Genomic DNA, 24,989 nt, shown 5'->3' with positions numbered 1-24,989 from the left:
GGTAAGATAAGGGAGTTAAGGCAATAAATAGGCCATGGTGGTGAAGTAATTACAATATAGCAATTAAACACTGGAATGGTAGATTTGACAGTAGAAATACTGGGGTGCAAAGGTGCTAAATAAATAAATAACTCTAATGAACTTATCCTCTGCAGCAGAGGTAACTCTGGGTCTTCCATTCCTGTGACGGTCGTCGTGAGAGACAGTTTCATCAAAGAGCTTGATGGTTTTGTGACTGCACTTGAAGAAACTTTCAAAGTTCTTGAAATTTTCCGGATTGACTGACCTTCATGTCTTAAAGTAATGATGGAAGGTCGTTTCTCTTAGCTTGTTTGAGCTGTTCTTGCCATAATATGGACTTGGTCTTTTACCAAATAGGGCTATCTTCTGTATACCACCCCTACCTTGTCACAACACAGCCGATTGGCTCAAACGCAATAATAAGGAAAGACATTCCACAAATTAACTTTTAACAAGGCACACCTGTTAATTGAAATGCATTCCAGGTGACTACCTCATGAAGCTGGTTGAGAGAATGTCATCAAGGCAACTTTGAAGAATCTCAAATCTCAAATATATTTTGATTTGTTTAATACTTTTTTGGTTACTACATGATTCCATATGTGTTATTTCATAGTTTGATGTCTTCACTATTATTCTACAATGTAGAAAATAGTACAAATAAAGAAAAACCCTTGAATGAGTAGGTGTCCAAACTTTTGACTGGTAATGTATGTGTGGTAGGACATTAATGGAATAGTCTCCTAACCCACAGAAAACTGGACACATGAATGCTTTTGCCACGTTGCATGAATTGTGTCTATAACATTCATATCTTGGTTCTGAGAACATGGTAACCACATTCAGGGGGAAGTTCTATTTGACATTAAGGGAATGGTCTCTTGCAAACATTCCTTGCACATCACAGGAACATTCTTATGAAAACGTTAGTTAATGACCTAATGAGACCCTTAAGGGAATGCTCTCTAAAGTTGTGGGAAGTTTGTTGTTAGCTGGGTTGACTCTAACTGCTCCTGTAAGTCATTCTCCTGTAAGTCAATCAGTCCTGCCAACTATCTTCTGTCTCACTGACCCTGCCTGCAGGACTGGCTGGCCCCTAAGTCAGCTTCCCAGGAAAACATTAGTAATTGTGCATGTTCTATAATTTCTCTCAAACGATAACTATGACCAGGTTCAGTAGGAAAATAACTATCAGACTTAGTTGAAAGTACAATCCAAAGAACATTCCAAGCCATGGCATAGAACAGTTTAGTCTGCAGCTGATTGTGAAGTGTAAGCAGAAGGTCTTCGAAAGGTGGATTCTACTCAGCTCTGCTTCCATTCACAGAGCCAGAGAGAGGAGAAGAGAACTGAACTCACTGCCACCTGATAGCTTGCTTTGACCTAGCGCAAGAGCTGGCTACACCAATCACCAGGAATTGGACAGTTGGGAGTAAGAGGAGAAAAGGGAGGGGAGCAGTTTACTCCTTGCACACTTTGTGTTCTTTCTAGATTAGACTCCATGTAAGGCTGGGATCCTTACTTGGGCTAATTCAGCAGAGCTCCTAATGGAATGTTCCAGAGGTAAGTGGTCTAGGGTCGGAGAATATGGAATAATCTGCTGACACCATTGTACTCATTTAGCAGATGCTCTTACTGGAGTAACAGTAATAATGTCCTCAAAAATGTGTTTATGTCAATATTTTCTTTCTGACTACCTAATCTCAATCATTCCTAATATTGACAAGGAAACTCAGGTAAAGGAAATATGAATTTAAATGTGCCACTAACGCCCTCGTGTGGTAGCAATTAAACACCATTACGATGACAAAGCATTTTCTTTCGAGAAGACAGGTGTCTGAGAATTACAACGTGCCATGCAAAATATAGTGTGTCGTGGATACTGATAACAGCTTTAGAGTTACAGCATATGGGTCCCTGCATGGAAAGTCCAATAGCACTCATCACTTTCCAAGCCCAAGATATTTAAGATGCTCCTCCTGAGAGAGGAAAAACAGTAGGAGCCAACACAATATAATAGCAGCAGCATGGGGGAGAGAAGAGAATGTATGAGTTAAACCAACCTTCTTAGTCTTGGCCTTCTTCTCAAAGGTGTCTGAGAGGGGCTTCTTCTTTGGCTGCAGAGTGGCCTTCGAGAACAGGTCCTCAAACTCCTTGGTGTCTACGATGTCTGGCTCCTCCAGAGAACCCCATAGTGTATTATTACTGGAAACAAGAGACAGGCTTTTAGTCTGGGGCTGGGGGAGAGATACCCTTCTATATGCTGAGGAGCACCCCATTTCAACATAAAACCCTCTTTAGTGACAGTGTTACTGTGATGAAAGAAGAGTGCGTTACAGAGGTGACTTCTTGGGAGAAGTAGAATAGCTAGTGGACTGCTCAGTACAAATTGTCCTGTGACAGAGATAAACAGATATGAAGCAGTTTATTTGATGTTTACTCGGGCTGTCCAGTGTTTACTTCCATCTTTTGATTTATAGCAGACGTTTGCTGTAGTGAGAATTTGAAGAATGCATTTCCACTTTTTAATAAAGTGACATTTATGACTGAGGCTTCTGAAAATCATGTGAGTTAAGTGTCCCTGAGTTTGAGATGTGAGATTTCAGCACTAAAGGAGCATTTCAAATAAACTACCAGGAAGATAGGAGGTATTCTGTTTCCTCTGTTGCTGGGTAACGCTGAAAGCAAACAGAGAGGGAGTCTGAAGATGTCTCTGTACAGGAGTCTTCCAGAGTTCAGCCCTGCTCTGCTACCATTACTTTCCATTCCTCTTTTAACTCACAGAAGACAACTACCCCTTGGGTCAGACAGTGCGGTAGCCTTAGACTCGGCATGATACGTGATCCAGCCTCCTAGTCTCTGATAATGCAGGGAGAGGAAGATGAAGTCAGCCATAACTCAGCCTGTTTATAGCCCAGGTCAGGCAGCTTCACAGGCAGCAGGTTTATTGAGACAGTTTCATCAGGACCCACCCACGTGAGCAGAGTTACTGTATGTACACTGAGTATACCAAACATTAGGAACACCTTCCTAATATTTTTTTGCCCTCAGAACAGTCTCAATTTGTCGAGGCATGGACTCTACAAGGTTTGAAAGTGTTCCACAGGGATGCTGGCCCATGTTGACTCCAATGCTTCCCACAGTTGTGTCAAGTTGGCTGGATATCCTTTGGGTGATGGACCATTCTTGATATACACCGGAAACGGTTGAGCATGAAAAACCCAGCAGCGTTGCAGTTCTTGACACAAACTGGTGCGCCTGGCACCTACAACCGTACCCCGTTCAAAGGCACACATCTTTTGTCTTGCCCATTCATCCTCTGAATGACACACATACACAATCCATGGGCAGCAGGGTAGCCTAGTGGTTAGAGCGTTGGACTAGTAACCGGAAGGTTGCAAGTTCAAATCTGCGAGCTGACAAGGTACAAATCTGTCGTTCTGCTCCTGAACAGGCAGTTTACCCACTGTTCCTAGGCCGTTATTGAAAATAAGAATTTGTTATTAACTGACTTAAAAAAAAATGTCTCAATTTTGTCAAGGCTTAAAAACCCTTCTTTAACCTGTCTCCTTCATCTATACTGATTGAAGTGGATTTAACAAGTGACATGAATAAGGGATCGTAGCTTTCACCTGGATTCAGAGCAGGTGTTTTTAATGTTTTGTATACTCCGTGTATAACAGGTTAACTTTCAAAGTAGAGCTAATCTACTGATACTGCCGTGTAATGTTGCATGATTTAGCAACTTTCTTTGTAAAATGTAATAGGCCTACTGTTTGACACTTTTTACACTGCTTTTGTAGACGTAGGTTAAAGCACTGTATCCATACTGTATATACAGTAGATATGCCTTAAATGTGTTTGGGTTCTCTCTAGTCATGTCATGAGGTCAGGGTTTGGCAGGCCCGGGTTGTTCCACCCGAGAGGAGACATTTTACAACTGTGGAGACAAAGTGAACTCAACAAACATTCCAAAAAGTTGGCAAGCTAGTCATGGCTGAAATACCACAGCAATCAACCACATAGCCAGAGACTCAATTAGGGTGAAGTGAGTCCAATTGGGTCCTATTTGCTATTGGCTTCCCACAGCAGTGGTGAAAGTAACTGTCTGGGACAGTCCAGAATAAGCTTTAACCAAGAACATAATGTTACTCCTGAAAATCCACCCTTTCATTTCATACTGCCTTCACAGGGACCAACTCAAATAACTCCATGCAATGGGCTCTGACTCCAGCACGCTGCAGTGGAGGAAACAATGTCGGAAAATGTTGGGAAAGTAAATCTGCATAAACTCCACAAAGCCTTTGTGATTCCACGGTAGACAACATTTATAAATGACCGGATCATGCCTGTATTGTCATTTATGCATTTCCCCTATAAGTCATGTATACAATTCCCCTATATGTCATGTATTCAATCCCTATAAATCATGTATTCAATCCCCTATATGTCATTTATGCATTTCCCCTATATGTCATGTATTCAATCCCCTATAAATCATGTATTCAATCCCCTATAAGTCATGTATTCAATCCCCTATATGTCATGTATTCAATCCCCTATAAGTCATGTATTCAATCCCCTATATGTCATGTATTCAATCCCCTATATGTCATGTATTCAATCCCCTATCTGTCATTTATGCATTTCCCCTATATGTCATGTATTCAATCCCCTATAAATAATGTATTCAATCCCCTATAAGTCATGTATTCAATCCCCTATATGTCATGTATTCAATCCCCTATCTGTCATTTATGCATTTCCCCTATATGTCATGTATTCAATCCCCTATAAATAATGTATTCAATCCCCTATATGTCATGTATTCAATCCCCTATCTGTCATTTATGCATTTCCCCTATATGTCATGTATTCAATCCCCTATAAATAATGTATTCAATCCCCTATAAGTCATGTATTCAATCCCCTATATGTCATGTATTCAATCCCCTATAAATCATGTATTCAATCCCCTATAAGTCATGTATTCAATCCCCTATAAGTCATGTATTCAATTACCTATAAGTCATGTATTCAATCCCCTATATGTCATGTATTCAATTCCCCTATATGTTATGTATGCAATTCCCCTATATGGCATGTATGCAATTCCCATATATAGTGCATTCGGAAAGTATTCAGACCCCTTGACTTTTTCCACATTTTGTTACGTGACAGCCTTATTCTAAAATTAATTCAATTGTTTTTTCCCCTCATCAATCTACACACAATACCACACAATGACAATGCAAAAACAGATTTTTATAATTTTTTGCTAATTTATAAAAAATTGTTTTTACAAAACTGAAATATCACATTTACATAAGTATTCAGACCTTTTACTCAGTACTTCGTTGAAGCGCCTTTGACAGTAGATTACAGAATGGATTCTTCTTGGGTATGATGTTACAAGCTTGGCACACCTGTATTTGGTGAGTTTCTCCAATTCTTCTCTGCAGATCCTCTCAAGCTCTGTCAGGTTGGATGTCAGGTCTCTCCAGAGATGTTCGATCGGGTTCAAGTCTGGGCTCTGGCTGGGCCACTCAACGACATTCAGAGACTTGTCCCGAAGTCACCCCTGCATTGTCTTGGCTGTGTGCTTAGGGTCGTTGTCCTGTTGGAGGGTGAACCTTCACCCCAGTCTGAGGTCCTGAGGGCTCTGGAGCAGTTTTTCAAAGAGGATTGCTCTGGACTTATCTCCGTTAATCTTTGCCTCGATCCTGCCTAGTCTGCCCGTCCCTGCCACGGAGAACATCCCCACAGCATGATGGTGCCACCACCATGCTTCACCGTAGGGATTGTGCCTGGATTCATCCAGACGTGAAGCTTGGCATTCAGGCCAAAGAGTTCAATCTTGTTTTCATCTGACCAGAGAATCTTTCGCCTTTTGGCAAATTCCAAACTGGTTGTATTGTGCCTTTAGTGGCTTCTGCACTGACATGCACTGTCAACTGTAGGACGTTATATTGACAGGTGGGTGCCTTTCCAAATCATGTCCAATCAATTGAATTTACCACAAATGGACTCCAATCAAGTTGTAGAAACATCTCAAGGATGATTAATGGAAACAGAATGCACCTGAGCTCAATTTTGAGTCTCATAGCAAAGGGTCTGAATACTTATGTAAATAAGTTATTTCTGTTTTTTATTTGTAATACATTTGCAAACATTTCTAAAAACCTGTTTTCGCTTTGTCATCATGGGGCATTGTGTGTAGATTGCTGAGTTTTTTATTTATTTATTTACTTCATCCATTTTAGAATAAAGTTATAACCTAACAAAATGTGGAAAAAGTTAATGGGTCTGAATAATTTCCGAATGCATTGTATATCATGTATGCTATTCCCCTATATGCATGTAGAAGATGTACCCCCCACACTACAGGAAGACTCCAATAATCCCCTGCTAAATTTGCTGAAAGAAATCCTAGGGGAAACACTAGTGTTAAATACTCCTTCCTATTACAGGTGCCTCATAAAGCCTGCTCTGTGTACACAGTCAAATTGTGTATATCTTCACATTTGTTCGTTGACCTGGCCTTATTTCAAAGTGTACTGTATTTCCCCTCATAATGTCCATTAGCCCAAAAACATGTTACAGTTAAGACTCCTGTTTAATTCTGTTCTCCTGTAAACTTTATAGCAGACATGAAACCCCTGTGGCCCACTCAACCCTCCACCATTGGCCAGGACCAGAGAGTGTGAACCACAAGTCAACTTCCTCTACTAATCCAGCCATAGAAATACAAGGCCATAAAGCTGGGAGCCTGGTATCCAGCAGTACAAACCACAGCCACTGGAAATTAGCTGAATAATCCACTACATCTCACTGGGGCACCTGTACTCATCCAGAGTACTGGTGCAGGGGAGGTCAACCCAGCCTGATGCATTACTGAATGACAGTGTATCTGTACCGGATGGCAGTGACACACTGGGGAGACAAGGATGATAATAAAGCTTGTGAATGGGCTACAGAAGTAGTACATACTTATTGTCTTGGATCTGTATCCTCGTCCAGTATAGAGGCTTCATGGGAGTAGCAGGTTCCAACGCAGGTTTCCTTGGGGCCTTCTCTGCTGCCTGGCCGAACCCAAACCCAAATAATCCACCCCCAGGAGGAGGGGGTGGGGCACACCCAGGTGGAGGGGGAGGAAGGGGAGGACCAGCTCCAGGTAACCCCGGAGGAGGGGGAGGGGGAGGTGGGGGACCAAAACCTGGGAGGGGGGGTGGAGGCGGTGGCCCCATGTTGCCAGGTAACGGGGGAGGTGGAGGAGGAGGAGGAGGTGGAGGCGGTCCTGATTGGCCAGGGAAGGGAGGAAGGGGGGGAGGGGGCGGGGGAGGTGGGCCGGGGATTCCTGAGGCTCCTCCATGCAGACTCAGGTTGAGTTTCTTAGGCACGTTCTGACTGGGGCCGAGACTGGGCCGACTGGCCTCACCCTCGGGCGTCCTGAGGAAGGTCTCCCTGTCTGTCTGGATGCAGACATTCCGAAAAGTTTTGGGAGGCAGGTCGTCCTCGGTGGACACGCAGGCCTCACGGAGCTCGCCCCTCTCGTGGCCCAGGCTGAAGGCCTGTTGACGGTCTGTCTGCATCATGCAGATGACTCCCTCCAGATGGGACATGGCGACAGCATGCTCCCCTCGCACCTGGAAGATCTGTAGCTCAAAGTCTGCCTGTGTGGAGCAGGAGCACAGAGATAAATCAGAAACATCCCACTCAGCCATATGAAACAGAATCACATACTGTGGGGCTCCAAAAAGACCCCTGGGTGACTCAAAATGTTCATCATGACCTTCATGAGATGAAATGTAGTAATTTCTAACATAATGCCCACTCATTTTCATTCCAATCTTTCATCGCCAACCGAAAAGTACAATGACTGACAACATAATGAAGAGCTAATAAGCTGGATGTTGATAGACGTTTCAAACATCAACACAATCCAGACAAACTTGAGGAAAAGTGTAAAGGAAAATATTTTGCTATGTATCCGACACATGTTCCTTGTTAGCATGTGGTCAGCTGGGAAAATGTGTTAGGCACGTTTCTATCCTTTCTCATGGTTTAACTACATATTTAGGAGTGTCAATATCATGGCCTAATGCAAGGGATCAGGGACAAATGACAGGGTAACACACAGAGGAAGACAGAGTAACCTATATCTGCAGAATCAGCACTGCTGTAATAATAGTAATTTTTAGACACACTTTCCAGACACTTTGCTCCAATAAGCTTGATCTTCAATTTTTTTTCTCCCATAAATAAGGTCAATAGTTTGCTCTATCATCGGGCATGTTTTGACATGCATTCTTATTAATCTCAGGCTGATCTTGGAAGACAGAGAAAACATTTGACTACTCCACTGAGACCTGTGAGAAACTATTTGAAATACTGTTTTCAGTTGCACCTCCTTGGCACTGGTGGCTCAGTTGAACAAACAATGCATTATAGTGCTTCAGTGGAATCTACTAAATGCATAGTGTAATGGAGACATTTCCAGTTGGAGAGAGACAGTTCAGTAAATTAGATATCTGTGTGCATCCAGCATCCAGGTTGTAAATGGTGATATTATTTCATATGGGGACATCACAGCTTCCAGAATCAATGCTGACCGCATATCAAATGTGAATGTGGTCTGTCCTACTGGAGGTGAGCACTATCATTCCAACAGAGTCAAACACATTTGACCATTTCTATGCTGACAAAACCTTGGGACTGACAACAGTGTTATACCACAGAGGTGTGTCAATTACTGAGATGCTTTAGTTGAAATGACCATTTGAAGGAGTCAAAAGATGACACCAGACCCACTTTGACATACAGTTTTGAATAAGCCCAACAGGTGAGGCCAATAACATTTAGATAGACACTAAAGGCTGTAAGTGTTCTATGATGATGAATAGAAGTGTTAACCACACTATGGGACAAGCTCAGACATCCAGCTTGGAGAGCCCACTCACTAAAGACACATGTTGGCTTTGCTTCTGTGGTTGATTGGTGACATCTAGTGTCTCTGAAGAAAACTGCAGTTTCCTGGGTTCACTATAAGTTACTTTGTTATTACATTCCAGGAGGACATGGTGAGGTGACTACAGTTGCAGACCTCTCTCTCTCTCTCTTGATTGAAACAAACCCCAGCGCTGAAACCAGTAGGAACTATATGTAGTGAACTGCTTCGCACAAGGAGATGAACTTACATGTACTTTCTCCACCTCCTCTTTGCATTCTCTCTTCAGCTGTAAGAGGGCAGCCTGGTGCTCTGTGAGGGAAAAGAGCACAGACACTTACTGTAGGACACCATAATGTAATAAATATTTCTACATAAATACAATTACACAGCGCAAGACCATCTCAAATGTCTCGCTAGTTTGAAGCATTATAATAATGTCTGCCAGAGATGACACTTTCAAAAGCCATCAAATTTACTGGCCATTCATGAGATAATTTACTCTGTGATCGTACATTAACCAGTAAAATAGTGGCATGCACACAAGATGAACCTATCATTGCGGGGGTAACTAATATGGCAGTAAAACATCATCCTCTCCTCTTCCATATTACACTAGGCTGATGTTGAGAGACAAAAGAGACATGCCTTTGTCTCGACGGACCGCTTGAAGAACAATAAAGGACATGAATCTCTTTTTTAAGACAACAGTAACATCTGACAACAGTTACTGTAGGGTGGATCACAGCTATGCCAGTAAAAGCGCCTATTTAGGAAACTAAACCAACCTGTTTTTAATGTCCTTGCTGGTACCGTGAAAGATATTGAATTTTCAAAGACTGCTTTATTTATGTTGCCTCGTTATCCCACAGTAAACTATAGTAATATATAGTTTATAAGGCCAACAGACGCTGAGAGTGAAAAACATTAAGAACACCTTCCTAATATTGAGTTGCAACCCTCCTTTTGCCCTCAGAACAGCCTCAGTTCGTTGGGGCATGGACTTTACAAGGTGTTAAAAGCATTCCACAGGGATGCTGGCCCATGTTGACTCCAATGCTTCCCACAGTTGTGTCAAGTTGTCTGAATGTCCTTTGGGTGGTGGACCATTTTTGATACACATGGGAGACTGTTGAGCGTGAAAAACCCAGCAGCGTTGCAGTTGTTGACACAAACCGGTGCACCTGGCACCTACAACCGTACCCCGTTCAAAGGCACTTACATTTATAATATTTGAATGTTTTGTACACTCAGTGTATGTGAGAATAAGAATGTCTTCGACAACCACATCAAAATAGTTTTTTTTTTCATCTAATTGTGCAGTGAACTATATAAAGAGCTTCTGGCAGTATGAACAAGTTTGCACACTCAGCAGTAAAGCTATTTGCACTAAACAATCTGTTGTAGAGGGGATATCACAGTATGCTTGTTTGGTGTTTTAAAGTATGTAAATGTAGCCATGGTTTTAGAATAAGAAATATATATTTTATACAGAAAAATATATATAAATGCAACATGTAAAGTGCTGGTCCCACGTTTCATGAGCTGAAAGAAAAGATCCCAGAAATGTTCCATACTCACAAAAATATTATTTTGTTTAAAAAAATTATACAAATTTGTTTACATCACTGTTAGTGAGCATGTCTCCATGCCAAGATAATCCATCCACCAGACAGGTGTGGCATATCAATAAGCTGATTAAACAACATGATCATTACACAGGTGCATCTTCCGCTGGGGAAGGGCCACTCTAAAATGTGCAGTTTTGTCACACAACACAATGCCACAGATGTCTGAAGTTCTGAGGGAGCGTGCAAAATTGGAATGCTGACTGCAGGAATGTCCACCAGAGCTGTTGCCAGAGAATGTAATGTTCATTTCTCTACCAACGTCGCTTTAGAGAATTCTGCCGTACGTCCAACCGGCCTCACAAGCGCAGGCCATGTGTAACAACACTAGCCCAGGACGTCCACATCCGGCTTCTGTCATCTGCGTGCTTGTCGTCCTCACCATATGGCTTCGTAACTGACTTCAGTGGGCAAATGCTCGCCTTCGATGGCCACTGGCACGCTGGAGAAGTGTGCTCATTATGGATGAATCCCGGTTTCAACTGTACCGGGTAGACGGCAGACAGTATGCTTGGCTTTGTGTTGGCGAGCGGTTTACTGATGTCAACGTAGTGAACAGAGTGCCCCATGGTGGAGGTGGGGTTATGGTATGGGCAGACATAAGCTACAGATAATGAACACAATTGCATTTTATCGATGGCAATTTGAATGCACAGAGATATCGTGACGAGATCCTGAGGCCCATTGTTGTGCCATTCATCTGCTGTCATTCCCTCATGTTTCAGCATCATAATGCATGACCCAATGTCGCAAAGATCTGTACGGAATTCCTGGAAGCTGAAAATGTCCCAGTTCTTCCATGGCCTGCATACTCACCAGACATGTCATCCATTGAGCATGTCAGGCATGCTCTGAACTCTATGAGAAGGAAATGTCTTGTGCTGCATGAGGAAAATGGTGGTCACACTAGATACTGACTAGTTTTCTGATCCACACTCCTACTTAAAAAAAAATAAAGATATCTGTATTCCCAGTTATGTGAAATCCATAAATTAGGGTTTAATGAATTTATTTCAAATGACCGATTTCCTTATATGAACTGTAACTCAGTAAAATCTTTGAATTTGTTTAACGTTGCATTTCTATTTTTGTTCAGTATATATTCAGAAACATGTCATGTGTATCTGAGACTTTTATTATGCCATTGCAATATATATTTTATGATGGGACTTCTGAAAATACCCTTCCCAGACTCACCTGCACGTGAGGAGGAATTCACATGAGAGAAGATGTGTGACAGATAAGTGAAGATGTAACCTGTTGTGCCCCTAAAGTTTGTGTTACTGCTACTTGGAATGATTCAACTATAGAAAATAACTTGATGGTAAAGTAACTATTTATCATCGGGCCCTTAGGGGTAAACAATAGATAGTTAAGTAAAATAATTAGGGTTACACAAGCAATTTCTACAAACCAACAATGCTGTTTCAAGGCTAAAATTCTGAGAGAGTGAAAGCAAAAGAGTTAATGGTAATGGTGTGTGTGTGGGTACGTGCCTACAGTATATGGATGTGTACACACACACACACACACACACACACACACACACACACACACACACACGTAAACATGTTTTCCTCAACCTTCCAAACTCCATGAGATGGCCTGATATAGCTGACACATAGCTCTGCTCCAGTACAGCAGGTCTTCTGCAACCAACACATTAAGTTAAATGAACTTCTCCCTGTAATGTTATTAGATCAGCCTATTTAGAGTCCTCTGTGCCTTTACCCTATTTGTGTGAGTATTCTTCTTCAAAGAGAGACAGGCTGAGAGAATGGCAGGCTGCCCACCCCCAGCCTATCCCCAAACTACCTCCCAAAGCTCCACTATACTGTGTGATTCTACCAGACGTCTCAACAGACAGCAGCATTACTGTGGAGGGAAGGTTTCAGTGCGTTCCTGCTTTAAATGGATTTAAGGGTTATCTTACACTCTGTCACTGTGATTAGCTGGCTCTGTAGATACCAGCAGGGCTGCACTACATATTTGTGTCACCTCTCAATTAGACTAAATAGACCGATTCTGTAAGGAGAGCGTCTGCCCTGGATAAACCAGAGTGGAGGCACTCAGTTTATTTTTGTTAAGACTATCTTGTCTTGTGAGAATTAGTTAAGGCAGACAACAGCATACATGCATTTCTTAACAGGGCATTGTATGATACTTTAGACGCAGTGTTGAGTAAGTGGAGAGCTCCAGGATGGTGCAGGTCCTTACCTGCCTCGGTGTACCTGAGCCCCACCTTCTCCTCCTCATCCTTGGGCTTGGGCGGGGGCCAGATGGCCTGGAGCCGCCCGGGGGTCCGGTCCTCACTGTCTGTAGGGGAGGTGACCTCAGACTGGGAGGAAAGACAGCAGCTCATTACTCAATTAACACAGAACATACAGACTTACAGAACAGTTGGTGCCCAGGATAAGAATATCTGCAATCTGACTGAAAAGTCAACATGTGATAAGACATGAGAACATCTCAAAACAAGATCATGACCAAAACTAATACCCTACTGTCCTGCCTGCCTTGCAGGTCACAACAAAACACAACATACACTTCAAATGGCTCTACATTCCTACATTTCAAAACCTTGATGATCTGAGAACAAACAAACAACAGGGTTCTAAGATAAGATAAGATAAAGAAGGAATAAACCTTTGAGTTAGACACAAACAGTACATACTTTAGACTCCGCTGGACCTTTTTGCTCACTGCTGGGAGACTTGGAGGTTCTCTCAAAGATGGATTTCAGCAGGTCCTTCTCACTTTTATTTTTTTTCTTGACAGCCTCTAAATCCACAGGATCCGCTGTATCCCTTTTAGCAGGTTTGGAGCTGAAGAGACTCTTAAAAGTGTTTAATGTTGTGTCTGAGGCTCTCCTGTTGCCTGCTGGTGGGGTGGTGGGGATCAGCTCTGGACCCTGGTCTGTCGCCCCCTCCTCCCCCCTCTCAGGCTCCCTGTCTCTGAGCTCTAGCAGTGGGTCCGGGTTGTCCTCGGCCTTGGTCCCGTCAAGGTTGAGCAGCTGGCTGAGCTGCCCCAGGAGATTACTCTTGGTCTCAGACACATGTTTGGGCTCAGGACGTTTCTTGGGGGTGCGGCTACTGGAGGTGATCTGCTCAGGGAAGTTATTGGCTTTGTTGACAGTCTTCTTCAGGCTCAGAAGGGCCAGGTCAGCGTCTCTCTGTTTGATCTCAGACACTGTCTCCCTCTCCTCCCCCACAGCCCCTTTCCTCAGAACCCGCAGTCCACTGAACAGGGCAGGCAGCTGGAAGGAGGGGGCATGGGAGGAGACTGTGCCACTGGAGGGGGAGGCGGAGGGTGAGTCTGTGTCGGGCCTCCTTTTGACAGTCATGTCGCCTTGGCCCCTGGGTGAGACAGAGACAGGAGTGGCACTTGGCTGGCTGTCAGTTGGGGACTCTCCAGGAACACGCGACACGGCCAGACCAGTCCTTAAAATACATTTTCTCACTTCAGTGTCAGGCTGCTTCTCCAGGCTAGGAGAAGATGTCTCTGCTGCTTCAGGTGGCTTTGACTCAGAGAGGGTGGAGGGGGAGTCCAGGCAGTGGACATGATCTTTATGCTCCTCAGTTCCAGTGTTTTCCCCAAAAATCTCCTTCCTCTGTCCAGAATCTTGGCCCTCTGGCTGTCCTGACTGCAAGGCAGTGTCGTCTGCTGCTTCCTCTGATGTCTGGGGTTCAGAGGTGAGAGACAAGTTAAGAAGTGAAGCCACTGCAGAGTTGTCTCCAGCACACATGTCAGTAAGGCCCAATACCTCCTGGCTGGTGCTGAAGCCTTTGGCTACTTTGTGGTGATGATAACTGGACCCCTTGGCACCCATGGCTGCTGCATCCACACCCACCTCCACAGGCCTGGGATCAGTGTAGAGGTCAGTGCTGCAGCCGTCTCCAGGCACTTGTGTTTTGGAGACAGAGGAGAGCAGTCCAAGGTCTGTCCCACTGTTAGATCTGCCCATAAACCTTGCAGAGTACAGAACAGAGGTGTCTTTGAGGGATCCCTCCACAAGACTATGTGGCTTATACACAGGCAGCTTTAAGTCTGTCTCAATTGCACCTCTCACTGGGCCAACGGGTGGCAGCTGACCCTTGTTATCATCGAACACTGCCACTGTCCACTGGTCAACGTCAGGTGGGAAGGACATTCCAGGGGCGTCAGGCTTGTCCGATTGGCTGAGGCTGCTGATCCCCTCCTCATCTTCCATCTCTGTGTCGCTACAGATCTCCACCATTGTAACCTGGACCAGACCTGGGTCGGCCGTGGAAACAGACACCTGGCCGGCGTTAGGAGAGGTCACAAAGCTACTGGACTCATTCTCCCATGATTCAATCCTGTCCTCTCTTTTATGAAGTACCACACTCATACCCCTCACATCACTGATAACATCCAGGGTACTTTGATCACTGACCCCTATGAGATCGTTCTCTTCATCAGACAGGGTCCTGAAAGCCGTCAGCACCGCAGTCTCCCCCGCCAGCCTCTGAGGCTCAGTCTTGTCCCCATGTGTAAACATAGTGGAGATCTTATTGCGGAACAAATTGGATTGCTGCTTCCCCTGAACCTCAGAGCTATTACTTACACTGTCCATTTTCACAGAGCCCTTAAATGCACTGTAGCATGTACTTTGGGCAGTGAACTCTGGGTCGGCAGGTAGCCTAGCGTTAAGAGTGTTGGGCCAGTAACCAAAAGGTTGGTTCGATTCCCTGAGCCGACTTGGTGAAAAATCTGTTGATTTGCCCCTTGAGCAAGGTATTTAACCCTAATTTCTCCTGTAAATCGCTCTGGATAATAGTGTCTACTAAATGACTAAAATGTAGTCAGCCAGCCAGGTAGAAAGGCTATCCCAGTACAGTCTGTCCATTCAGTGTCACAAAAGGATCATCTCTACACCTCCAGCTGTCTAACCTGCCAAACTGTGTCCGCTTCTACTGGTTCCAATGAACAAAAGGCCTTTGTGAGGACAAATCCCCTAGCTCTTCTTACCCTCTCCAGGAGGGCTCTAGCTATAACCCCTGCTATCCTGTAATCCCGTTTGGCAACACAAAACCTTGCTATGCTGTGAATAGACAACTTTCTTCAATCACAAACAGCCTCTACTCTACATTTTCCAGAGTTCCAGAACTTCCAGTTTTGTAGAGCAGAATTCCAATGACGTGCCCAGTCAAGTCAAACTGTTCAGAGGCAGGAAGCATGTCCCGGAATAATCTCCCTGGGAATCCAGGAGAAACAAATTCTCACTTTCTCAGGAAAACAACGGAACAAGTTATTTGAATTTGGCCCGGAAGGTTCCAATACTCCTCTCCTACTATATGTGTAGATACAGAGACCTGAGTCAGAGCTACTGTCCGAGTTTCCCTCCTGGCATGGTTCTTTCCCCTCTCTTCCTGTGTGTATATGTGTACAGAAGATCTCTGTGTTCCTGAGAAAAGCCTCCAGGTTGGAAAAGAATGCGGCACACTGGTCTATCCGGTCTGGCCCCGCCTCCCCCCGCCCTGACTGGGAGGGAACTGTGGCAGCAGGCAGCACAGGTGTCCGGTTACTGCTTCTTACTTCCGCAAAATGGCAACCATGGGTAGCTGGAGCTCTCTGTTGATTAGCACTGTGCTCTCTGAGTGAAGTGTAAGAGTGGGGCTGCTAGCTAGTTAGCTAGCTAATCTCCTGATGGTCAGGTGGACCGCAGGGGAGATCCAGCCCTGTGTTACTCTGCTCTTTGCTCTCTGTACTATTACAGCATAGGGCTTAAGCTGTAGTGATTAGTCAGTCTGCTGCTGCTGCCCAGCCCTGACCAGCCCTGACCAACACTGCAATCTTGTTCCGTCAGTAGCTCCGCTAACGTCAAGTGGCTAATAGTGCTACAGTTTGGTGAGAGGAAACTAGGTATTGATTCCCTCATCTCAGAGTGTGAATATCGTTAGATAAGATTCGTCTTGACACTAAATCATAAACTGGAAACATACATTTCATCACACAAGTTTTCTAGTACAGTGAGTTTATATTGAGTGTACACAGACAAGCAACACTACAATATGTATAGTCTACAAAACCTGCTGCTTCAAAGAGGTACGATGGGTTCAACAATCTATCTAGCACCAAGCAACTTTTATTTGAACACCATGTGCACTACCACTTGACAGATTTTAGCACAAAACAGAGCACAGAGGCCTGAAAAGTACTTGGTGAAATTAGGGCTGCTTGGTCATTTAATTTTCAGAGGGTGCTCAAAGCCCTACTAAGGCCATAGTTGGCCTTAGCAGCCAATGTTCACTGCTCAATGTATTCCTTCAAACATAGGAATATTAAGAATTACCAATGGTTGTCAATGTGATTTAGAACCCCATACCAAACCAGACATGCAGTTTGTGTTCAAAGACAAAAACATGCCATTAATAACAAAGCTCTGTAAACATTAATAATATATTAGATAATCATATTTATAATGTATTAGAAAATACTATTATTGTACAAACAAAAAAAAACATTATTTCTGATCTTCTGGGGTTTAAAACAAATCCATAGATAGTAAGTCAGGGGCTGTCAAGCGAGGCCCATTATGTCATCAAATCAATAGCATTGGTGTTTCATTTACTAAGTCTAAATCCATCAGCTAGCCGCATAGCCAGGCCTCAGCACGACTTACCCTGTCTTGAAGGGCTGAGAGGAGCTGAGTAACAGTGACAGTAAGGAGGTTCTTCTTTAAATCTCCCACTGACTACAACTACTGTTTTTAGGACAGTATCGAATCACAATACATATAGAATCGTGAGAATCATAATACATATCGTATCAGGACCTAAGTATTATGAAAATATCGCATCATGAGGTCGCTGGCAATTCCCAGCCCTAACCACAACTACTGTACAATGGTCGAAAAGCAGTATATCAATCAAGTAACAAGTGACTTGTAAATCAAGTCACCCCAATGGATGCCATGACTACAATGCCAGTGTAGGCCACACCACACATGAGTATGTGGGTATCTTCATGTTGAGACAGTCTACCACTAGTCTAGAGGTAAAACAAGAGACAGGTTACTTTTGTTATGATATGCTACAACACAGATCAGGGAGTGTCTTTTGATTACACTATGCTATGTCACTCTAACTGACACACAACCACACCCAAACCACATAATAATCTACCCTTCAAATCTAGTCAAATGGCATGATGGAATCTTGACAGACAGACACAGGAATTGTTACGTTGTTACAATTTACAGTTCATTTGGAAAGCACTCATAGCCCTTGACTTAAAAAAAAAAAAAAAAACATTACAGACTTATTCTAAAATTGATTAAATAATTTTTCCCCTCATCAATCTACACACAATACCCCATAATGACAAGTCGAAAATAGGTTTTAGAAATTCTTGCAAATGTATAAAAAAACAAAATCAGATATACCTTATTTACATAAGTATTCAAACCCTTTGCTATGAGACTCGAAATTGAGCTCCGGTGCATCTTGTTTCCATTGATAATCCTTGAGATGTTTCTACAACAAATTCTATTGATTGGACAAGATTTGGAAAGGCACACACCTGTCTATATAAGGTCCCACAGTTGACAGTGCATGTCAGAGCGAAAACCAAGCCATGAGGTCTTAGGAATTGTCCGTAGAGCTCCGAGACAGGATTGTGTCGAGGCACAGGTCTGGTGAAGGGTACCAAAACATTTATGCTGCATTGAAGGTCCCCAAGAACACAGTGGCCTCCATCATTTTAAAATGGAAGAAGTTTGGAACCACCAAAACTCTTCCTAAAGCTGGCCGTGGCCAAACTGAGCAATTGGGGGAGAAGGGCCTTGGTCATGGAGGTGACAAAGAACACAATGGTCACTCTGAGTGAGGGTACAGAAGGAAGCATCCCACCTTTATCAGGCCTTTGAGAAACAGACGCCTCACAAGTCCTCCACTGGCAGCTTCATTAAATAGTACCCGCAAAACACCAGTCTCAACTTCAACAGTGAAGAGGCAACTCCGGGATGCTGGCCTCCTAGGCAGAGTTCCTCTGTCCAGTGTGTGTTCTTTTGCCCATCTTAATCTTTTTTTTTATATTGGCCAGTCTGAGATTTGGCTTTTTCTTTGCAACTCTGCCTAGAAGGCCAGCATCCCGGAGTCACCTCTTCACTGTTCACTGTTCACGTTGAGACTGGTGTTTTGCGGGTACTATTTAATAAAGCTGCCAGTTGAGGACTTGAGAGACGTATGTTTCTCAAACGAGACACTCTAATGTACTTGTCCTCTTGCTCAGTTGTGCACCGGGGCCTCCCACTCCTCTTTCTATTCTGGTTAGGGCCAGTTTGCACTGTTCTTGGCAATTTCTCACATGGAATAGCCTTAATTTCTCAGAACAAGAACAGGCTGACGAGTTTCAGAAGAAAGTTATTTGTTTCTGGCCATTTTGAGCCTGTGAGCCATTACCAACCTTTCAAAGCACTTCATGGCTACGGACGTGAGTGCTACGGGTCTGTAGTCATTTAGGCAGGTTGCCTTTGTGTTCTTGGGCACAGGGACTATAGTGGTCTGCTTGATACATGTTGGTATTACAGACTCAATCAGGGACATGTTTAAAATGTCAGTGAAGACACCAGCCAGTTGGTCAGCACATGCCCGGAGCACAAGTCCTGGTAATCCATCTGGCTCCGCAGCCTTGTGTATGTTGACGTGTTTAAAGGTCTTACTCACGTCGGCTACAGGGAGCGTGATCACACAGTCATCCGGAACAGCTGTAGCTCTTATGCATGCCTCAGTGTTGCTTGCCTCGAAGCAAGCATAGAAGTGGTTTAGCTCACCTGGTAGGCTCGTGTCACTGTGCAGCTCGCAGCTGTGCTTCCTTTGTAGTCTGTAATAGTTTGCAAGCCCTGCTACATAAGACGAGCGTCGGAGCCAGTGTAGTATGATTCAATTTTAGCCCTGTATTGACGCTTTGCCTGTTTGATGGTTCGTCACAGGGCATAGCAGGATTTCTTATAAGCTTCCGGGTTAGCGGCAGCTCTACCCTTTAGCTCAGTCCGAATGTTGTCTGTAATCCATGGCTTCTGGTTGGGGTATGTACGTACAGTCACTGTGGGGACGACGTCCTCGATGCACTCATTGATAAAGCCAGTTACTGATGTGGTGTACTCAATGCCATCGGAAGAATCCCGGAACATGTTCAAGACTGTTATAGCAAAACTGTAGTTTAGCATCGGTTTCATCTGACCACTTTTTTATAGACCGAGTCACTGGTGCTTCCTGCTTTAATTTTTGCTTGTAAGCAGGAATCAGGAGGACAGAGTTGTGGTCGGATTTACCAAATGGAGGGTGAGGGAGAGCTTTGTGTGTGGAGTACAGGTGATCTAGAATTTTTTTCCCTCTGGTTGCACATTTAACATGTTGATAGAAATTTGGTAGAACTGATTTAAGTTTCCCTGCATTAAAGTCTCCAGCCACTAGGAGCGCCATCTCTGGGTGAGTGGTTTCCTGTTTGCTTATTTCCTTATACAGCTGACTGAGTGCGGTCTTAGTGCCAGCATCTGTATGTGGTGGTAAATAAACAGCCACGAAAAGTATAGCTGAAAACTCTCTAGGCAAGTAGTGTGGCCTGCAATTTATCACAATATACTCTACTTCAGGAGAGCAAAATCTAGAGACTTCCTTAGATTTCGTGCACCAGCTGTTGTTTACAAATATGCACAGAGCGCCCCACCCTCGTCTTTCCGGAGTGTGCTCTTCTACCTTGCTGGTGCAGCATATATCTAGCTGAATATTCATGTCGTCATTCAGCCACTATTCTGTGAAACATTGGATATTACAGTTTTTGATGTCCCGTTGGTAGGATATTTGTGAATGTACCTCGTCTAATTTATTGTCCAATGATTGCATGTTGGTGAGTAGTATTGACAGTAACGGCAGCTTTCCCAGTCGCCTTCTCCGGGTCCTGACCAGGCTCTTTGTCCTCTGTACCTGCATCGCTTCCTCTTGCAAATAACGGGGATGTCGGTCCTGTGGGGTGTTTGGAGAATGTCTTGTGCGTCGACTTTGTCGTAGAAAAAAATCTTTGTCTAACCCGAGGTGAGTGATCGCTGTCCTGATATACAGAAGCTCTTTTTTGCCGTAAGATACTGTTGCAGAAACATTATGTACAAAATAATAAAAACACATAATAGCACAATTGGTTGGGCGCCTGTAAAACTGCTGCCATTTCTTCCACCGCCATTTTACAGCAAAGGCTAACTAGTCTAAAGAAGGCCAGTTTTCAGCTGTGCAAACAAAATTGCAAAAGGGTTTTCTAATGCTCAATTAGCCATTTAAAATGATAAACTTGGATTAGCTAACACAACGTGCCATTGGAACACAGGAATGATGGTTGCTGATAATGGACCTCTGTACGCCTATGTAGATATTCCATAAAAAATCTGCCATTTCCAGCTACAATAGTCATTTACAACATGAACAATGTCTACACTGTATTTCTGATCAATTTGATGTTATTTTAATGGACAAAAAGTTGCTTTTCTTTCAAAAATAAGGACATTTCTAAGTGACCCCAAACGTTTGAACAGTAGTGTATAAGTGTATTAAAGTAGTCAAAAGTTTAGTATTTGGTCCCATATTCCTAGCACGCAAAGATTACATCAATCTTGTGACTCTACAAACTTGTTCAATGCATTTGCTGTTTGTTTCTGTTGTGTTTCAGATCATTTTGTACCCAATAGAAATGAATGGTAAATTATGTATTGTGTAATTTGGAGTCACTTTTATTGTAAATAAGAATAGTATATGTTTGTAAACACTTCTACATTAATGTGGATGCTACCATGATTACGGAGAGTCCTGAATGAATCAACTTCCTATGAGAATAGGCTTTAGGTGAAGCAGGTGAACCTGTAGCTATATTACTTCAACATCATCTGACACTACCCTGCAACAAATGGCTGATGTTTGGATGGATGATTGGCTTCAGTAGTGAAAACACCTAGAGACACACTGCACCTAAGGGGTTAGTACAGTAGCTAGAGTCAGTCCTGGGCTCTGAACCACCAAGGACCACAGCACCACATCCCAGATCTCTTAATGTTAACGCAACTGGCGGAAATCAGGTGGTTTAGCGCTTCAGTAGACTGGAGTACTCGCTGGTCTGGAGCCCTGAGGGAACAGCACTGTCATGCTATACTGCCCTGAAAGCGGATACGTAATGGAGGATGACTAATGCTATTGTGTAGTAACCTTTATACAGTATCAATTAGGGCCAGAGGTGTTCCTGACCATGTGACCCACCTGACCAGGAAAAACTCTAGGGCCTAGTTACACCTTGGCCAGTTCTTTCCTGGTTAGGTCGCATAACCCTAAGTATGACATATTGCTGTTAGCTAAATGTGTGGGTGCAGCAGCTCTCACCGTGCACTCCAGTTGAGGGTAGTAGGGGGTATCTCCGATGATGTCATCCTCTGGGGGCGTGATCCTGAGGAAGTCCAGGTGATTGGGACGGGAGACACGGTTCAGGGAGTCCTGGGTCTGGGAGATGGCATCATCACCGTCCAGCATCCAGATATCGGCCTCCTCTACACACACACACACAAATACACACAAACACACATGTGCACATGTAAACACACAATAAAGAGTTGTTATGAATTGTAATAACAGGTGTATTAGGATAGACTGAAACACACACTCTGTTAGGGAGGGATTTTACAGAGCAACAGAGCCAGCATGTATCCTGAATAGATCAAGTGGCGGGAGGTAGAAAGCAGGCATCGTAGCTTTTAAAAATCAAAGACACAGAGCAAGCACATCTCTGCTGCAGGATACAGATGTGTTTTATATACTGCACATAGCTAGACTTGCTTCAGCCTGAGGACCACCAACCGCCCTCTGATCTGATAAAGAACAATGCCCTATAAAACAAATGCCACTATAACCAATATGGATTTCTGTATACGAGTCAATGCATTGGCCATCGCAGCACTGTAACAGAGTACATTACCTACGGAATGGTAATACGCTCTTCTCTAAAACAATTGGCTAAAGAAACCAGACCAACAGCGTGTTTATGTTTGTTTTCACTCACTGTAACACATCTATTCTGTTGTCAGGGATTGGAGAGCAGAGCAGCCGACATCTAGCCCACTCAGAGAGAGACTACAGTAAACCTGACTAAATCTGACTAGATCACTATGTTCTGGCTAAACTATGGTGGAACAGAGCTGCAAGAACAGGGCTGATGTGAGTAGAGTCTTTCATCCATACCCTATTCCTATTCCCAGATAATCCTCAAACACCTCCACTCCCTTCAGCCTACAGGGAAGGATGGATTCAGATTCATTTGGACTTTGTGATTCATAGCTCAGAGACAACCTCATCCATAGTCCATCACCTCTCCAGCCTATGATCACAAATAATGTAATGGGTAGGCTAGTATAGTGCGCTCCCCAAAAACATAACACAACAGTGCATCTCACAAAATAATACTGTCACATCCACATTGATACATCCACATATGCACACGTGGTACTCTCACACACAGCGGAAATACTTCCTGCATTCTTCGCCTTGGGAGTGAACATTTCACTTTTAGTCTACACCTGTTGTTTACAAAGCATGTGATGAATAGAATTTGATTTGAGAAGCGCTGAAGTACGATAAAGACAGAGAGGTGGGGGAGAAAGAGAGATAGAGAAACAGCTCACAATGAACACACTGATGCTCAACAACCTCAATTCAGGGTTTTCTCATGCTGTAATACAACACCTTCCCACGAGGGTCACACTGCTATCACTTCAACCTGTTGTTTAGATAAATAATAAGGTTAAACTGAGAGGTACAGTGGTTTGCGAATGTATTCAACTCCCTTGGCATTTTTCCTATTTTGTTGCCTTACAACCTGCAATTAAAATGGATTTTGGGGGGGTTGTATCATTTGATTTACACAACATGCCCACCACTTTGAAGATGCAAAATATGCTTTATTGTGAAACAAACAAGAAATAAGACAGAAACCCCGAAAACTTGAGCGTGCATAACTATTCACCCCCCCAAAGTCAATACTTTGTAGAGCCACCTTTTGCAGCAATTACAGCTGCAAGTCTCTTGGGGTATGTTTCTATAAGCTTGACACATCTAGCCACTGGGATTTTTGCCCATTCTTCAAGGCAAAACTGCTCCAGCTCCTTCAAAGTTGGATGGGTTCCGCTGGTGTACAACAATATTTAAGTTATACCACAGATTCTCAATTGGATTGAGGTCTGGGATTTGACTAGGCCATTCCAAGACATTTAAATGTTTCTCCTTAAACCACTCAAGTGTTGCTTTAGCAGTATGCTTATGGTCATTGTCTTGCTGGAAGGTGAACCTCCATTCCAGTCTCAAATCTCTGAAAGACTGAAACACGCTTCCCTCAAAAATGTCCCTGTATTTAGCTTCATCCATCATTCCTTCAATTCTGACCAGTTTCCCAGTCCCTGCCGATGAAAAACATGATGGGGATGATGTTCTTGGGACGATAGGAGGTGTTGGGTTTGCGCCAGACATAGCATTTTCTCATTGTCTCATTTGACCAGAGTACCTTCTTCCATATGTTTTGGGAGTCTCAAACATGTTTCTTATTTTTTTGTTTAAGCAATAGTTTTTTCTGGCCACTCTTCCGTAAAGCCCAGCTATGAAGAGTGTACGGCTTAAAGTGGTCCTATGGACAGATAAGCCAATCTCTGCTGTGGAGCTTTGCAGCTCCTTCAGGGTTATCTTTGGTCTCTTTGTTGCCTCTCTGATTAATGCCCTCCTTGCCTGGTCCGTGAGTTTTGGTGGGCGGCCCTCTCTTGGCAGGTTTGTTGTGGTGCTATATTCTTTCCATTTTTTTAATAATGGATTTAATGGTGCTCCATGGGATGTTCTGATATTTTTTTATAACCCAACCCTGATCTGTACTTCTCCACAACTTTGACCCTGACCTGTTTGGAGAGCTCCTTGGTCTTCATGGTGCCCCTTGCTTAGTGGTGTTGCAGATTCTGGGGCCTTTCAGAACAGGTGTGTATATACTTAGATCATGTGACAGATCATGTGACACTTAGATTGCGCACAGGTGGACTTTTTAAACACGAATTATGTGACTTCTGAAGGTAATTGGTTGCATCAGATATTATTTAGGAGCTTCATAGCAAAGGGGGTGAATACATATGCACGCACCACTTTTCCTTTTTAAATCTTTGTACATTTTTTGAAACAAGTTATTTTTTTCATTTCACTTCACCAATTTGAACTATTTTGTGTATGTCCATTACATGAAATCCAAATAAAAATCCATTTAAATTACAGGTTGTAATGCAACAAAATAGGAAAAACTCCAAGGGGAATAATTACTTTTGCAAGGCACTGTATCTATGCTGCATAAGATGCTCAACTCTCACACACTAT

At 43.4% G+C, this 24,989-nt stretch overlaps 1 protein-coding gene across 3 annotated transcripts in view; it reads right to left on the bottom strand.

Moving 5' to 3' along the window:
* Positions 1 to 16,151, bottom strand: part of LOC110497955 (formin) — a 61,611-nt gene extending 45,460 nt beyond the window's left edge. Inside the window, exons 1-5 of one of the 3 annotated variants that reach the window (XR_005037748.1) lie at positions 13,271 to 16,138; positions 12,814 to 12,934; positions 9,219 to 9,280; positions 7,012 to 7,694; positions 2,085 to 2,226 (exon numbers count right to left, since the gene is read on the bottom strand). Coding sequence is in view for 2 of the 3 variants with exons in the window: in XM_036954901.1 (XP_036810796.1) it covers positions 2,085 to 2,226; positions 7,012 to 7,694; positions 9,219 to 9,280; positions 12,814 to 12,934; positions 13,271 to 15,190 (2,928 nt within the window). In the remaining variant the exon portion in view is untranslated. Of the gene's footprint in view, positions 1 to 2,084; positions 2,227 to 7,011; positions 7,695 to 9,218; positions 9,281 to 12,813; positions 12,935 to 13,270 lie in introns of all 3 variants that reach the window. The other 2 variants (XM_036954901.1, XM_036954900.1) reach the window with 2 other exon arrangements.
* Between the last annotated feature and the right edge of the window lie 8,838 nt (positions 16,152 to 24,989).

This window comes from Oncorhynchus mykiss, chromosome 19 (assembly GCF_013265735.2).
Source record: "Oncorhynchus mykiss isolate Arlee chromosome 19, USDA_OmykA_1.1, whole genome shotgun sequence".
Classification (NCBI taxonomy): domain Eukaryota; kingdom Metazoa; phylum Chordata; class Actinopteri; order Salmoniformes; family Salmonidae; genus Oncorhynchus; species Oncorhynchus mykiss.
The sequence above is the reverse complement of the archived record's forward strand: the minus strand, read 5'-3'. Positions and strand labels throughout refer to the sequence as shown.